Source organism: Bubalus bubalis, chromosome 10, assembly GCF_019923935.1.
Source record: "Bubalus bubalis isolate 160015118507 breed Murrah chromosome 10, NDDB_SH_1, whole genome shotgun sequence".
NCBI classification, from domain to species: Eukaryota; Metazoa; Chordata; class Mammalia; order Artiodactyla; family Bovidae; genus Bubalus; species Bubalus bubalis.
In genome coordinates, this window is record NC_059166.1 from 92662350 (window position 1) to 92680363 (window position 18014).

Genomic DNA, 18014 nt, shown 5'->3' on the forward strand with positions numbered 1-18014 from the left:
AAAAGCATCAATTATTCGGTGCTCAGCCTTCTTCACAGTCCAACTCTCACATCCATACATGACTACTGGAAAAACCATAGCCTTGACTAGACGTTGGTGGCAAAGTAATGTCTCTGCTTTTTAATAATGCTATCTAGGTTGGTCATAACTTTCCTCTCAAGGACTAAGTGTCTTTTAATTTCATGGCTGCAATTACCATCTGCAGTCATTTTGGAGCCCAGAAAAATAAAGTCTGACACTGCTTTCACTGTTTCCCCATCTATTTCCCATGAAGTGATGGGACCAGATGCCATGATCTTTGTTTTCTGAATGTTGAGCTTTAAGCCAACTTTTTCACTCTCCTCTTTCACTTTCATCAAGAGGCTTTTTAGTTCCTCTTCACTTTCTGCCATAAGGGTGGTGTCATCTGTATATCTGAGGTTATTGATATTTCTCCCTGAAATCTTGATTCCAGCTTGTGCTTCTTCCAGCCCAGTGTTTCTCATGATGTACTCTGCATATAAGTTAAATAAGCAGGGTGACAATATAAAGCTTTGTTGTACTCCTTTTCCTATTTGGAACCAGTCTGTTGTTCCATGTCCAGTTCTAACTGTTTCTTCCTAACCTGCATATAAGTTTCTCAAGAGGCCAGTCAGGTGGTCTGGTATTCCCAACTCTTTCAGAATTTTCCACAGTTTATTGTGATCCACACAGTCAAAGGCTTTGGCATAGTCAATGTTCATTTCCAAGGAAAACCATTCAATAGCACAGTAATCCAAGTCTATGACCCAACCAGCAATGCCAAAGAATCTGAAGTTGAACGGTTCTATGAAGACCTATAAGACCTTTTAGAACTAACACCCAAAAAAGATGTCCTTTTCATTATAGGGGACTGGAATGCAGAAGTAGGAAGTCAAGAAACACATGGAGTAACAGGCAGATTTGGCCTTGGAATACGGAATGAAGCAGGGCAAAGGCTAATAGTGTTTTGCCAAGAGAACACACTGGTCATAGCAAACACCCTCTTCCAACAACACAAGAGAAGACTCTACGCATGGACATCAACAGATGGCGAACACCGAAATCACACTGATTATATTCCTTGCAGCCAACGCTGGAGAAGCTCTATAGAGTCAGCAAAAACAAGACCAGGAGCTGACTGTGGCTCAGCTCATGAACTTCTTATTGCCAAATTCAGACTTAAATTTAAGAAATAGGGAAACCACTAGACCATTCAGGTATGACCTAAATCAAATCCCTTATTATTATACAGTGGAAGTGAGAAACAGATTTAAGGGACTAGATCTGATAGAGTGCCTGATGAACTGTGGACGGAGGTTCGTGACACTGTACAGGAGACAGGGATCAAGGCCATCACCATCAAAAAGAAATGCAGAAAAGCAAAATGGCTGTCTGGGGAGGCCTTACAAATAGCTGTGAAAAGAAGAGAAGCGAAAAGCAAAGAAGAAAAGGAAAGATATAAGCATTTGAATGCAGAGTTCCAAAGAATAGCAAGAAGAGATAAGAAAGCCTTCCTCAGTGATCAATGCAAAGAAATAGAAGAAAACATAATGGGAAAGACTAGAGATCTCTTCAAGAAAATTAGAGATACCAAGGGAACATTTCATGCAAAGATGGGCTCGATAAAGGACAGAAATGGCATGGACCTAACAGAAGCAGAAGGTATTAAGAAGAGGTGGCAAGAATACACAGAGAACTGTACAAAAAAGATCTTCATGACCAAGATAATCACAATGGTGTGATCACTGACCTAGAGCCAGACATCCTGAAATGTGAAGTCAAGTGGGCCTTAGAAAGCATCACTATAAACAAAGCTAGTGGAGGTGATGGAATTCCAGTTGAGCTATTTCAAATCCTGAAAGATGATGCTGTGAAAGTGCTGCACTCAATATGCCAGCAAATTTGGAAAACTCAGCAGTGGCCACAGGACTGGAAAAGGTCAGTTTTCATTCCAATCTCAAAGAAAGGCAATGCCAAAGAATGCTCAAACTACCGCACAATTGCACTCATCTCACATGCTAGTAAATTAATGCTCAAAATTCTCCAAGCCAGGTTTCAGCAATATGTGAACCGTGAACTTCTAGATGTTCAAGCTGGTTTTAGAAAAGGCAGAGGAACCAGAGATCAAATTGCCAACATGCGCTGGATCATCAAAAAAGCAAGAGAGTTCCAGAAAAAAACATCTATTTCTACATTCCTTAGGATTATATAACAATAATGTATCCTGCTTGAGGACAGTTTCTGGAAAAAACCTTCTGGCTAATCGTGTTATCTTAAAATGTAAATTATGAGAGTGGGTCTAGTAAGGTCTTTACAACCTCCAGACATTCTTTTGATTCACTGCAATAACTAATTAAAAGTATATAACTCCATTGATAACAATAGTGAGGGGGCACTCTTTCTGCCCTCTTCTGAAGTCTGTGTCAGAAGCTTTCTCTATATCTTTTATACTTTAATAAAACTTTATTACACAAAAAGTTCTGAGCGATCAAGACTTGTCTCTGGCCCCAGATTGAATTCTTCTCCTCTGGAGGCTAAGAATCCCGGCATCTTTCGTGGTTCAGCAACAACCTTTCATTTTGGGGACCCCGGACTTCATATCAACCTGCCTAGGAATGGACTCTCTCACTGTGGCATCATGTTACAGCAGCCTAAGAAACTGATATATTATTATCTCGTACACACCAGCCTCAGAAGACTTCATCAGAATTACAATTAGTCTGGCCCTTGGTGCAGAACTGGAGCTTTTAAGAAGACCCAAATGTAGAAGTCCAGCTCAGGAAGAATACCAAGATGCTCAAAGAAGATGGCCACAGAAAGTAACCATTTAATGCAGATCAGCAGTGCCAGGTGGATGCCCATAAAGTATGAGTAAGAATGACACACAAGGTAACACCTAGATTTCCAATCTGGCATCTGGCACCAGGGAGTCAGTATCAGCAATCCAGTTCCTAGTTCCTACAGGGGGATTTGTTAGGGCCAAGCGTTAGTTCCAGAGGGACTCCAGCAGAGAGTTGGACACGACAGAGCAACTAACACTTTTTCACTTTACTTTTCACAAGGATCCAGGGATGGGAATCTAATAACAAAAACCAGGCACCATCCGGGGGCCTGGCCTCAGGAATATATTAGAAACCAGATTGCTAGGGCTGGGCCATGACTGAGGACAGAACAGTGGCAGGACTGACTCACTGCTGGTCCTCAGAAGTCTGGCTGGAGCTGGGACCAGTATGCATTCCACCTCTTCTTGCTGCAAATGGAAAATGGTGCCGTGGCAAGGCAGCTGACAGTGCCCATGATGCCCACTTCTCTGTTCAACAGTTTGTGAAACGGGAGGCTTTCTCTTTGTTTGCTTGCTTCCCAAGTCTCTCCCAGGTTCTGATGTTTTGTTATTCTGTGAAACTGAACCCCAAGTAAGGACAACCTTTTCATTCACTGGATAAAATGGGTCACAAACACTGCAGTATGATTCTGCATTTTGAAAGGATATTGAAGTAATAACCTAGGAGATAAAATAGATGCACTGAAATTTTCAATATCAACTCTTCTTCTAAATGCATTTTGAAGCACAGTTTCCCTTAAAACATCCTTCAATCATACACCCAAACATTCCACTTTAAAAAACTGTCAGCATACGTGTCAAATTTGTACTTGATTAGTTTTGAAAATGAGATGTAAACCAGATTTTAATTGAGTTTCTCCTGATTCTAGAATAGAAATCTCCTTCAGATGTAGCTAAATGAGTGGTATTTCTAGCCATGGATTAATTTGGGGAAAATATTATTGGATATAATCAGGTTAGATTTATAGACTTAATTTCTTTTCTTTTTATAGAACTTCTTTTAAGTCAGAGCTCCTGCTTTAGAATCAAGGAGATTTTCCAGTCCTTTATATATTATGGAGAAACTGTAATTCTGAAAAACTCAGCTCCTCACCATGATGTTTCCCAAAATGTTCTTATCCCATATTCTTAGAAATTAGGAATTAGCACATTAGCTCTGACAACCCCCCACACGCATGGACACAGTTACCTATATCCACTCAGTCTCTAAGATTTAAATTACACAGATGATTAAAACAGTCAAGGTCATTTTATACACACTGTAAGAAGAAATTAGTTCTCAGACTTTCTCGACGGAATCTAAACTGAAGCACCTAAGACTCTAAACGCTGGCTCTTCCAACAGCTGCAAGGGAGAATTAAATTCCTCTTCCCCACAGAAATAGTAGGAATCAGTGAAAGATTAATGTATAAAAGGGCAAAGAGAAGCAAAGGCTATCAGAGTTCCTTGTGGAACAACCGCTGATAGATGGTGGATAAAATTATGAGAGGGCCCAGAAGACAACAAAACTGATCACTCGGAACTTATCAAGGGGAAGTTAAATAGCAGTTTTATGTTTTCCTATTTTGGTGGATATCAAGTGAACCTGTGCACATGATGAAAATAGACTTCTGAGGCGGCTACAATAACTCATTTATCCTCATGGCCCTTTTGCCCACACTGTCGTCTCCATTACCCAACCTATTTCAAAATGATCACTTTCTTAGTTCTTCTTATGGAAAGCACTGTAAAGTTTAAATAACTTTGCTCTATCCACTAACCACTCTATTTAGGACATTCTCTATTGATTTCTAATTTTATGACATCATATTAAAAACCAATGAAAGAAGAGACTTTATTAAGCTTACTGTGATACTGATACCCTTTTGCTTTCAAAACCAATAGATTTATTTCTATTTATATATTTGTATACTTAAGTAGTCTTAATTCCCTATTTCTTGGCCTAAAATTTGAGCAGGATGTTGAACATTTTAGATAAGAATATTCATCAGTTCAGTTCAGTCACTCAGTCACGTCCAACTCTCTGCGACCCCATGAACTGCAGCACACCAGGCCTCCCTGTCCATCACCAACTCCCAGAGTTTACCCAAACTCATGTCCATTGAGTCTGTGGTGCCAGCCAACCATCTCATCCTCTGTCATCCCCTTCTCCTCCTGCCCTCAATCTTTCCCAGCATCAGGGTCTTTTCTAGTGAGTCAGTTCTTCACATCAGATGGCCAAATTATTGGGAGTTTCAGTTTCGGCATAGTCCTTCCAATGAATATTCAGGACTGATTTCCTTTAGGATTGACTGGTTGGATCTCCTTGCAGTTCAAGGGACTCTCAAGAGCCTTCTCCAACACCACAGTTCAAAAGCATCAATTCTTCGGCACTCAGTATACTTTGTGGTCCAACTTCCACACCCATACATGACTACTGTAATAACCACACCTTTGACTAGATGGACCTCTGTCAGTACAGTGATGTCTCTGCTTTTTAATATGCTGTCTAGGTTGGTCATAGCTTTTCCTCCAAGAAGCAAGCATCTTCTAATTTCATGGCTGCAGTCACCATCTGCAGTGATTGTGGAGCCCCCCAAAAATAAAGTCTATCACTTTCCATCATTTCCCCATCTATTTGTCATGAACTGGGACCAGATGCCATGATCTTAGTTTTCTTAATGTTGAGTTTTAAACCAGCTTTTTCATTCTCCTCTTTCACTTTCATCAAGAGGCTCTTCAGTTCCTCTTTGCTTTCTGCCATAAGGGTGGTGTCATCTGCATAACTGAGGTTATTGATATTTCTCCTGGCAATCTTGATTCCAGCTTGTGCTTCATTCAGTCTGTCGTTTTGCATGATGTACTCTGCATATAAGTTAAATAAGCAAGGTGACAATATACAGCCCTGACGTACTGTTTTCCCAGTTTGCAACCAGTCTGTTGTTCCATGGCTGGTCCTAATTGTTGCTTATTGACCTGCATACAGATTTCTCAGGAGGCAGGTAAGGTAGTTTGGTATTCCCATGTCTTAAAGAATTTTCCACAGTTTGTTGTGATCCACACAGTCAAAGGTTTTAGCATAGTCAATGAAGCAGAAGTACATGATTTTCTGGAATTCTCTTGCTTTTTCTGTGATCCAACAGATGTTGGCAATTTGATCTCTGGTTCCTCTGCCTTTTCTAAAACCATCTTGAACATCTGGAAGTTCATGGTTCATGTACTGTTGAAGTCTGGCTTGGAGAATTTTGAGCATTACTTTGCTAGCGTGTAAGCTGAGTGCAATTGTGCAGTACTTTGGACATTCTTTGGCTTTGCCTTTCTTTGGGATTGGAATGAAAACTGATCTTTTGCATTCCTGTGGACACTGCTGAGTTTTCCAAATTTTCTGGCATATTAAGTGCAGCATTTTAACACCATCATCTTTTAAACATGATGATTAAAGAATATCCATATGCTTATCTCTAACTCTCTTTTCTCCAAATCATTCATCTCCCACATCTGTCAGTTTTTCCTTTATTTTAAACATGCATATAATATTTATCTTCAATTGTGTAAAACAAAGAGACCAAAATAAGTATACATGTATTCAATGCAGAAAGGAGTTTATTCTAAAAACTGAAAACCAGTAACTGGCATCAAACTGTGGCGCACGAGTCTTGAGAGTCCTTTGGACAGCAAGGAGATCAACCCAGTCAATCCTAAAGGAAATCAACCCTGAATATTCATTGGAAGGACTGTTGCTAAAGCTGAAACTCCAATACTTTGGCCATATGATACAAACAGCTGACTCACTAGAAAACACCCTGATGCTAGGAAAGACTGAAGGCAGGTAGAAAAGCAGGGGTGGGTAACAGAGAATTAGACAATTGGATGACATCACTGACTCAATGCACATGAGTTTGACCAAACTCCTGGAGATAGTGAAGGACACGGAAGTCTGGCATGCTGCAGTCCATGGGGGTTGCAAAGGGTCAGACATGACTTACTGAGTGAACAACAAAACTGGCATTGACCATATTATTACATGTAAATACTTCAGGACCAAGTAAAAACCAGTAACAGGCAGATGTTAATTTCCTATTCTACAGATGAACTTTCAGGCTTCCTGTTCACTTAGAGGAAAGATTACCTAGGTTAACAGTCAAATAGTCTGTATCAATTACTAAAATAATGCCATAGTCTTGATTGCTTCATGTTTGGACCATGATTTTCCTTAACAGTTTCCCCCCGCCCCCCCTCCCCATCAAATTTTAACTGTTCCTCTTTATTGTTGAGAAAGATAGCCTTTCTTTACCACATTAATAATATCAAGCAACTGACTAGTCATTGGATACTTCTTGGAATCCATGGCATACTCCTCAAAAAAATATTCTTTGCGGAGCTTCCTATATATGATCTCCAGTGTCCTTCGTGGATTTCTCTGCATTGGATTCCTCGGTCAGCTCCACTGTTTCTTCTTTCTCATCTGTCCCACTTTCATGATTATTCTCAGTTTTCTTGAGTACATACAAATTTAAACAATTTTCTCAGGAGACTGCAAAGTAGAATTTCTGAAAATGGAAGCTGATTGATAATTTAGATGTGTCTAGGATGGGTTTCACTCCAAACTTTGAAGGCATTGGTCATTTGTAGTCTAGAACCCACTATTGATGAGAAATGTGAAGTCAGTGTAACTCCTATTTTACATATAACCTCCTATTTTACATATAACCTTTATTCTTTAACCTCCAGAATTGTATAGATTTTTCCCTTGGCATGGTGTTGAATTTCCTCTTTCTTTCATGACTGATCCCTGGAGCATCCCCAAAGTTGTAATGGGCTTGCTTCTGTACGGCTGCTTCTTTCTGGACCCAAAAGAATCTTTACAGATTTAATATCAGCTTTTATTTTAAGGTCTCAGATCTAGATATCTTACTTCCTGTTCAGAAGAATTAATCAATATTTGCAGGTAAGAGTTTAATCTTGTGTCCAGTTGAACAGTCTTGTATTTTGTCCAAATATGTCTTCCAAGCACTTCAGAGCAATGGATTTGCACACTCAGAGCTTTCTCTTTGAGTTTTGTTAATAATAGTATTAGTAAATTAAAGTTAATTATTTATTAATTTTTTAATATAAAAATATTTTGCATGGAACATCCATAGGTTTGGGCAGGGACACTGCCCCGGGGGTGAGCGCTGGGAAATTCAGGCTGTACTGAACTCGATTAAGATGTGTAGCATTTATTTCTGTTTGCTTTTCAAGCATACCTCTGCTTTTGAGCTATCCCTTACTTCTAGGGTCCACATGTCCCCTTACTTACGCTCGTATCTCACAGCCATTGGTGCTGCCTCGTGCAACATTTGGTTTCAGGTGGACACTTGTGGCAGGTACCATGCAGGTGTGATCAGTGGCGCTGCTCCTGCGGACACTGATGCCGTCTCTGACATCTGGGAAGGATGGTGCCTGTGAGTGGGCCCCTTACCCGCACAGGGAATGAGGCGTCGGCTTGGCGGGACCTGGTGGGAAGGTGGGGGCCCCAGAATGCAGAGCACCTTCTCCAGGCCCTCCAGCTTTGCTGAGGCAGCTCACTGCATTGCCTCTTGATTTTTCCTGGGAATTAGATGCAGGGCTGCTCCTGCTGGGTGGCAGTGGGGTAGAGGAGGAGGAAACCGTAGGAAGGATGAAGAGTGTGCTGCAGGGGCTCTGTCAACAAACACTGAGTATGTCTGTGATCAGAAGCTCCGCTTCTCACTCCCAGCTTTGCTGACTCTCAGGTCTGAGCCTGAAGTCGCTTCAGGGGACCTCACGGCCGGGAGGACTCCCTCTGCCCTGACCCTTCTCGCCTCCTCAGCAAGCTCCTCTGTCCCAAGGCAGGCTGCTTTCCTCTTTACACCATCTATTCACAGTCCGCTTCCTCTCCTCTTCACTGCTGTTGGGTCTCATGGGGTAGGAAAAATAAATACCTACATTTGAGCAGACATTAAAAGAGAAAGTCCCTTTGAGGTTTAGCATATACATACTACTAGATATTAAACAGATAATCAACAAGGACCTACTGTATAGCACAGGGAACTCTAGTCAATATCTTGTAATAATCTAAATCACAAAAGAATCTGAAAAAGAATGTATATATGTATAATGGGATAACTTTGCTGTACACCTCAAACCAACACCACAGTGTAAATCAACTGTACTCCAATATAAAACAAAATTTAAATAAAAAAAATAGAGAAGTCTTTCCAAGTTGTAATTATTTAAAGGTTTCAGATTTTAACGTCAGTAGTCAAATTCTTACCACAGAACCTGACTTGACTTTGGAGTGTCTTGGAGACTTTACAGAGAGAACATATTCATTAGACACATTGTTGTTCAGCTGCTAAGTCATGTCCAGCTCTTTGCGATCCCATGGACTGCAGCACACCAGGCTTCCCTGTCCTCCACTATCCCCTGGAGTTTGGTCAAACTCATGTCCATTGAGTTGACGATGCCATCCAACCATCTCTGTCACCCCCTTCTCTTCCTACCCTCAGTCTTTCTCAGCATCAGGGTCTTTTCCAAAGAGACATATTTTCACATCAGGTGGCCAAATTATTGAGCTTCAGCTTCAGCATCAGTCCTTCTAAGGAATATGTCCTCTCCATTAAGTCCTCAATAACAGCTCTCTTGGTTGCCCAGAAAAGTGTCACAGGAGCAAGAACCAGGGCTGCCCCGTATGTATCTATCTGTACATGTCTGTATTTATTCAATCACTGTACCTCTAAAACCTAGCACAATGTGCCTAGAATTCAGCAGATTCTTGGAGACACCTTGCTTAATATCATGTAAATAATGTAATACTTACGTAATATCACACAGAAATTAATACATGACTGAATGGTGACCACCTTCTTTAATTGAAAACCCTCTTAAAGTTAGAGGAAGAAGCACCAGGAGCATCAAAAGAATATAAAATGCATTCTGTGCTCTCAAGAAACAGAAGTAAATCAACTTCTGGGTAGAATTAAAGTACTATGTAAGCAACAGGCAATATACTGCTGGAGCCCAAACAGGTGACTCCTAACAGTTTTAGCTTAATAACTAAAGGATGATACAAAGCACTACATGAATTAGTTACATCTAAATAATTTAGTACCTGATAGTTGCAAAGCTTCCCAACGCTTGTTCCTGACTCCCCACTGTTTAAGCTGTCAGGGACCCAGACTACATAGTGAATAGTTCACAGTGCCTACAACTGACACATGGATCCCCTGAAACTGTTTTAGTTTTATGGGGAAAATTCAACCTTGTGACCAAGTGTCCTTGGTCTCTCTTTTCAATCCCTCATTATTTGCTACCTTTAGAAGTATCCTTTCTTGCTAGTCATCCAGGTAACACACACTCCTACAAGGACTGCTAAATGATGCTTAGCAGTAACAGCTACAAAGAAACCTGTTAGCCCTTGTTCATCAGAAGCCATTCACAAAGTGCTTTAAAAGTTCAAGGGTAACATTAATTTGGGTCGTATTTTTCCCAGTCACTCAAAGCCAGCAAGAAGGCAAGGATTAAAAGGGAAGGAAATCCTTTTATCCCAAGCCAGACTCTTCTTCCAGTATGCTTTGTCAGAGGGCTTCAGGTTCCTTGTAAGTGCCAGTGGATGAAATCTCTGATTGAGGCAGCTTCTTCTGAGCTATGGTGCCTTTTCCTCCTCTCATCCACTTTGCACCGCCTGCATCTCTTGTTTTTCTCCTTAGGCCTCCTGACTCAATTCTTTAGGGGCACAAATCTTCACTGGACCTTGCCCCAGGGGATCTTGTAACAAATTTCATGTAAATTCAACTGCTTTCTTATTAAAATTAAGATTTAGTTCTCTGTTTTTCTTCTGCATGGAGAGATTCAATACTTATAATCTAACACAGTGGTCCCAAACCTTTTTGCACCAGGGACTGTGTCATGCAAGACCGTTAGCCCAGGGTGGAAAGTAAAGTTTCAAGATGACTCTCGTAAAGAGTGAACAACCTAGACCCTTGCCTGCACAGTGCACAGAAGGGTCCACACTCCTGGAGAGTCTAAAGCCACCAGCGATCTGACAGGAGGTGGACCAATGCGGAGTGGCTGTAAGTGCAGATGAAACTTCCTTCCCTAGCCTGCAGCTCTCCTCCTGCTGTGCCGCCAGGTTCCTAGCAGACCACCGACCAGCAGTGGTCCCAGGCCCAGGGGTTGAGGACCCCTCATCTAAGAAATCAGAGATGCCCATTTTTTTCTCGTTGGCAAAGAGAAGTACAAATACTGAACAAATAGCATTCTCTTTGAAACATGCAGTAGCTGACCTCACTTTTTAGATAAGCCCACTAGATAGAGCTCACTGTTAATCCATGTGTGTGTGTGTGTATGTGTGTGTATGTATGTGTGTGTAATTACACTGCACACAAAGCATCACGCTGACTATCTATGTGTTGACTTTCAGATACCATTTGCCCAGGGAACCTTTCTGGTTAAACATCTGGACACAAAGCAAAACTGTATCAATACATCTGGAAGGAATGCTCCTTTGAGGCATTTAATAAATTATATTTCATTGTGTAATTATACTTTATTTCTCTCAACAACATGTAAGCTCCATAAGGCCATGCAGCACATGTCTTTGTTTTTGACATCTGTGTATCTACTGAAAGTGTTAAATCTACACTTACTAATAAACACACAAACCAACTCAGCATAATGAGAAGGATAACAACATAAATGGCAAGAGTAGTACACATATCAGAGAAGGCAATGGCACCCCACTCGAGTATTCTTGCCTGGAAAATCCCATGGATGGAGGGGCCTGGTAGGCTGCAGTCCATGGGGTCGTTAAGAGTCAGACATGACTGAGCGACTTCACTTGCACTTTTCACTTTCATGCATTGGAGAAGGACATGGCAACCCACTCCAGTGTTCTTGCCTGGAGAATCCCAGGGATGGGGGAGCCTGGTGGGCTGCCGTCTATGGGGTCACACAGAGTCGGACACGACTGAAGCGACTTAGCAGCAGCAATAACAGTAGTACACATATATTAAGTAGATGCCTTGTGCCAGAGCTATGGTCTGGATGCTTGTATTCCCTCAAAATTCACATGTTTAAATTTTAACCCCCCAAATAGGACGTGGGGCCTTTGGGTGATGCTTATATCAGGAGGGTGAAGCCCTCATGAGTGGGATTAGCGCTCATCACAGACCCCATAGAGCTCCCTGCCGCCTCCCCCACGTGCGGACACAATGAGAAGGAGCGACTCCACCTGAGCTAGAAAGAGCACCTTCCCCAGGACAAGACCATGCTGGCACCTGGACCCTGGGCCTCCCAGCCCCTGGAACTGTGAGAAAACAAATTTTTTTTGTTTATAAGCTACTTAGTCTGTGGAATTTTGTTACAGGAGCCCAAACAGACTAGCAGAGCCATTCAAGTGTTCAATAGTTATATGATACATGTAACTGATAAAACTGAGCAAGTGAATACTCGGGATATAGTCAAAAAGCTGCTTTCTTATATTTATTTCATGAAGATCACCTTCCTTGACCGTGAAGGTCACTATATGGCTTCCTCTCCTGGGAAAATGGCTCTTCCCTGATTACTCGTCCCCTTCTCATCCCTCTAGAGCCTGGAAGATATAAAATGGGTTCTTTCACCTCTTCTTTGTTTTATATATATATATGATATATATATATATATGATATATATATATCATATATATATATGATACATATATAAATGATGATCTCACCTTCATTGCAATACTAGTTCTATGGTGCATATGCCACAGGCTCATCAAGACAGGACAAATGCTAACTTAGCATCTTGCTGCAGCTACATGAGCTCATCCAAACCACTCTGTCACCTGACAAAGTGGAAACTCTCATCTCCACTGTGGCAATAAGAAAACTGAGACTTAGGGATGCTAAAAAAGTAGTGCAGGGTCACAGCGTGCTGGAGATGATCATGGCTGAGCTCTTGGTCGGCAGTGGTGAGCCTTGGCAATAAAGGCATTAATCAATATTACAGATTAAGGTTAAAGGAGGAAAATGCCTATGCTACATTCATAGACATTGAGAATGAGATTATTTATAAATGAAGAGAAATCAGGGCTGTGTGTATCAGATGATGGCTCCTATGCTTCCATATGAAGAAACTGAACCCCAACTTCAGAGGCGGCTAAATTCCAGGTCATCACCCAAGTGCCCAGAAGATAATTCCTGAGAAAGAGAGAGAGCGGCCAGAGGCATTAAGCACCTCTCATCACACTAGCTGCCTTCCTCCACTCACCCAAACCACCAGTCATGTTTCTTTCATAATCTGTTGTTACTGTAAATAATTCTGAGCTTCATTTCTAGTTTCACGCCCATTGTGATTTATTAAACACATTCAAGTGGAGCTGGTGTACACCTTTTCTTTACAAAGTAGGAAAATATACATATGTAACTATATCTATGCTGCTGCTAAGTCGCTTCAGTCGTGTCCGACTCTGCGTGACCCCATAGACGACAGCCCACCAGGCTCCCCCGTCCCTGGGATTCTCCAGGCAAGAACACTGGAGTGGGTTGCCATTTCTTTCTCCAGTGCATGAAAGTGAAAAGTGAGAGTGAAGTCGCTCAGTTGTGCCGGACTCTTAGTGACCCCATGGACTGCAGTCCACCAGGATCTTCTGTCCATGGGATTTTCCAGGCAAAAGAGTACTGGAGTGGGATTCCATTGCCTTCTCCATCTATATCCATCCTCATAAGGGGTTTTCTGCACACCAATTAAGCATATCCACTTACTTAACACTTCCCTTATGACTTAAGGGAAAAAAAAATACATGTTCACAAAACACAACATTAAGGCACAAAGACAGCAAAAGTCTACACATCATCTGACTTTTAAAAAACCAATATGCACTTTATAAACATCAATGCCTAACTGAAAAAGCCAAATTCACCTCTCTCCCCCATACTCCAAAGATACCTATTACCAGTTGAATTGTAGTACTAATAGCAACAGAATGAGCTTTTAAAATTGTTCCCAAATATAGCATAAGATCATTGGGGCATGCTGCATGCATGTTAAGTTGCTTCAGTCATGTCCCACTCTGTGCAACCCTATGGACAGCAGCCCACCAGGCTCCTCTGTCCATGGGATTCTCTAGGCAAGAATACTGGAGTGGGTTGCCATTTCCTTCTCCTCATTGGAGCATCAGTTCAGTTCAGTTCAGTCGCTTAGTCGTGTCGGACTCTTTGAGACCACATGAATTGCAGGCCAGGCCTCCCTGTCCATCACCAACTCCCGGAGCTCATCCAAACTCATGTCCATCGAGTCGGTGATGCCACACAGCAAGCAGATTCTTCACCATCTGAGCTACCAGGGAAGCCCCAGCCCTACAACAAAGATGATAACCGCCACCAACTGAATTTATGGCTGTGGTCAGTTTAAATCTAAGTGAATAGCCCAAAAGGAGGAAACTCTTCAAAATAAACACAGGAGTTTAAATTGAAATTGATATTTTTTCTAGACCAGTATTATCTAAAGGATTTTCTGTGATGATAGCTATAGAATACTAAATTTCCCAGAATGAGAGGAACCAACGTCATGAATTCTGAAAGAAATGGGAATACCAGACCGCCTGACCTGCCTCTTGAGAAATCTGTATGCAGGTCAGGAAGCAACAGTTAGAACTGGACATGGAACAACAGACTGGTTCCAAATAGGAAAAGGAATACGTCAAGGCTGTATATTGTCACCCTGCTTATTTAACTTATATGCAGAGTACATCATGAGAAAAGCTGGACTGGAAGAAACACAAGCTGGAATCAAGATTGCCAGGATAAATATTAATAACCTCAGATATGCAGATGATACCACCCTTATGGCAGAAAGTGAAGAGGAACTCAAAAGCCTCTTGATGAAAGTGAAAGTGGAGAGTGAAAAAGTTGGCTTAAAGCTCAACATTCAGAAAATGAAGATCATGGCATCTGGTCCCACCACTTCATGGGAAATAGATGGGGAAACAGTGGAAACAGTGTCAGACTTTATTTTTCTGGGCTCCAAAATGACTGCAGATGGTGACTGCAGCCATGAAATTAAAAGACGCTTACTCCTTGGAAGAAAAGTTATGTCCAACCTAGATAGCATATTCAAAAGCAGAGACATTACTTTGCCAACAAAGGTCCGTCTAGTCAAGGCTATGGTTTTTCCTGTGGTCATGTATGGATGTGAGAGTTGCACTGTGAAGAAGGCTGAGTACCGAAGAATTGATGCTTTTGAACTGTGGTGTTGGAGAAGACTCTTGAGAGTCCCTTGGACTGCAAGGAGATCCAACCAGTCCATTCTGAAGAAGATCAGCCCTGGGATTTCTTTGGAAGGAATGATGCTAAAGCTGAAACTCCAGGACTTTGGCCACCTCATTCGAAGAGTTGACTCACTGGAAAAGACTCTGATGCTGGGAGGGATTGGGGGCAGGAAGAGAAGGGGACAACAGAGGATGAGATGGCTGGATGGCATCACTGACTCGATGGAGGTGAGTCTGAGTCAACTCCAGGAGTTGGTGATGGACAGGGAGGCCTGGCGTGCTGTAATTCATGGGGTCGCAGAGAGTTGGACACGACTGAGTGACTGAACTGAACTGAACTGAAAGTTATGAAAAATTCTTGCAACTCATTCGGTGCCTGCGGTGACATTTTTAAACTCCACATCCAAAAATAAAAGGAAACAAAACACTAAAACCTTCCATTTGCTGGGAGACTGCCTGGAGCATTCCAAGCCCCACTTTCCTCCCCCACTTTTAGTGAGACTTAATTGACATACAGCTTCCCTGATAGCTCAGTTGGTAAAGAATCCTCGAGCAATGCAGGAGACCAGATTCCTGGTGCATAGATCCGCTGGAGAAGCGAAAGGCTACCCACTCCAGTATTCTTGGGCTTCCCTTGTGGCTCAGCTGGTAAAGAATCCACCGGCAATGCGGGAGATGTGGGTTCGAACCCTGCAGGGGTGCACCCTGAGCCCAGCACACGCGCCTCTCAGCCACGCTCGCGAATCCCGGCACTCTGCACACACACCCCTAGTCCCCAGCGGGCACCTCAGATTTCTACACACGAGCCCCGAGTCCCACACTCCGCTCATCCCTTGGTCGCACCTCGGATCCCGAGGTTGGGAAGATCCCCTGGAGAAGGGCAAGGCTACCCATTCCATTATTCTGGCCTAGAGAATTCCATGGACTGTTTAGTCCACGGGGTCGCAAAGAGTGGGACATGACTGAGCGACTTTCACTTTCACTTTCCATGGAAGTTTAAGGTGTACCCCTAACCACCTGTGGATTTCCAGGACGCCCAGTGGCAAGGAATCCACCTGCCAGTGGAGGTGCGAGTTCTATCACTGGGTCTGAAAGATCCCCTGGAGTAGGAAAAGGCAATCCACTCCAGTATTCTTGCCTGGAAAATTCCATTGATAGGGGAGACTGGCAGGCTATACAGTCCATGGCACGGCAAAGAGTCACACTGCTGAGCGACGTGTTAACTTAAACTAACCATCAGACATACACAGGAGGCCAGAAGACTAATCCAGGAATTTTAGTTAACATCTATGTCTTCATCCGGTTACCAAAATAATAATTTTCTTATAATGAGAACTTCTAGGATTTGCCTTCGTAGCTTGTTTCTAATATACCATAAAGCAGTGGTAACTGCGGTCACAGTCACCGTGCTAGACATTACCAGCTACGCTTGTAAACCTTGCAGGCGCGCACCCTGAGCGCACAGCACACGCGCCTCTGAGCCACTCTGGCGAATCCCCGAGCCCCGCACACAGGCCCCCAGCTCAGAGCGTATATCTCTCATCCCAGCTCACGAGCCCCCAGCCAGGAGCGTGCACTTCGGATCCCACCACACGAGCCCACAGCAAGGAGCCCCCAGCCCGGAGCGCGCACCTCGGATCCCGGCACAAACACCCCCAGCTCCGAGCGTATATCTCGGATCCTAGCACACGAGCCCCCAGGCCGGAGCGCGTACCTCGGATCCCAGTTCACGAGCCCCCAGTCCCCAGCGTATATCTCGGATCCCAGCACACACGCCGCTAGCCCGGAGCGCGCACCTCGGATCCCAGCACACACGCCCCCAGCCCCTCACGCACTTGTCGGATCCCAGCACACCAGCCCCCAGCCCGGAGCGCGCACCTCGGATCCCAGCACACACCCCCACCCCCCAGCCCCAAGCGTATATCTCGGATTCCAGCACACGCCCCCAGCCCCGAACGCGCACCTCAGAAACCCACAGGAGCGCCCGGTTCCGACCCACCCTGACAGCCCCGCCCGCGCCCAAAGCCCGCGCGCCGCCGCTCTCTCACCCTTCTCGCTGACGCTCTCGCTCTCCAGCTCCACGTCCTCGCAGCTCGTGTACTCCGGCGTTGACACACCCTCTTCTTCCGAGCTGCTCACGGACATTTGGCGCCGCTTGCCGCCCCTCTTGGCGCGGTGCGGTTTGGGCGGCGACGGCCGCACAGACTCGGACTGGTCGGAGCTGAGCGAGTCGTTGCGCAGCATGGTCTCCACTTTCTCGCGCTTGGCCTTGCGCACCAGGACGGCCGAGCCGGGGTCCAGGCGGCTCTGCTTCCGGAGCGGCTCCGGGACCTCCGCGGGGCCCGGGCCTGGTCGGGGCGCCGGCGGGCTGGAGTCGGCGAGCGGCTGGGCGCCCGGCGCCCGGGCCTCCGCGGTCCTCTCAGCCGAGTAGGCGCGCGGCGAGGCGGGCGGCGAGCCCCGGGCGGCGTGGGGCGCGCGCGGGCCGGGCCTGCCCTCGGGCCCCGCGGCCGCCTCGGTGCGCGGCAGGGACACGTCGCTGTGGCGCCGCTCGTGCCGGGCGCGGGACACCCGCGCGTGCATGCGCATCTGCTGCTCCTCGGGCGGCGGCTGGACGGGGTACCGCGCCAGGTTCGGGTCGCTGCGGTACCGGGTCTGGTACTCCTCCTCTTTCCGCTGCTTCTCCGCTTCAGCCACCGGGCCTTCCTCGCGTTTCTCCGGCACGACGGAGTAGTCCTGGGACCGGCCTTTCTCCAGCCTTCGGCTTTCCCGCCTTTCCTTCCGCTCCCGTTCTTCCGCGGGCGCCTCTGAGGGAGGCGCCGAGGTCCTGGGCGCGCGTTTGCGCTCGCCCTTTGGAGCGCCTTTGCCATTCTGCTCAGCCAGCCCTGGGGTCTTCTTCCTGGGATGCACAAAGAAACGTGGAGAAGGAGAATCGCGTGTAAA

At 44.7% G+C, this 18014-nt stretch overlaps 1 protein-coding gene across 47 annotated transcripts in view; it reads right to left on the bottom strand.

Annotated features, from left to right (window-relative positions):
* Nucleotides 1-18014, bottom strand: part of RIMS1 (regulating synaptic membrane exocytosis 1) — a 596845-nt gene that overhangs the window by 226526 nt on the left and 352305 nt on the right. For all 47 annotated transcript variants that reach the window (XM_044924533.2, XM_044924534.2, XM_044924532.2 and 44 more), the window contains one exon: nucleotides 17123-17970. In XM_044924533.2, the coding sequence (XP_044780468.2) occupies nucleotides 17123-17970 (848 nt within the window). The remainder of the gene's footprint in view (nucleotides 1-17122; nucleotides 17971-18014) is intronic.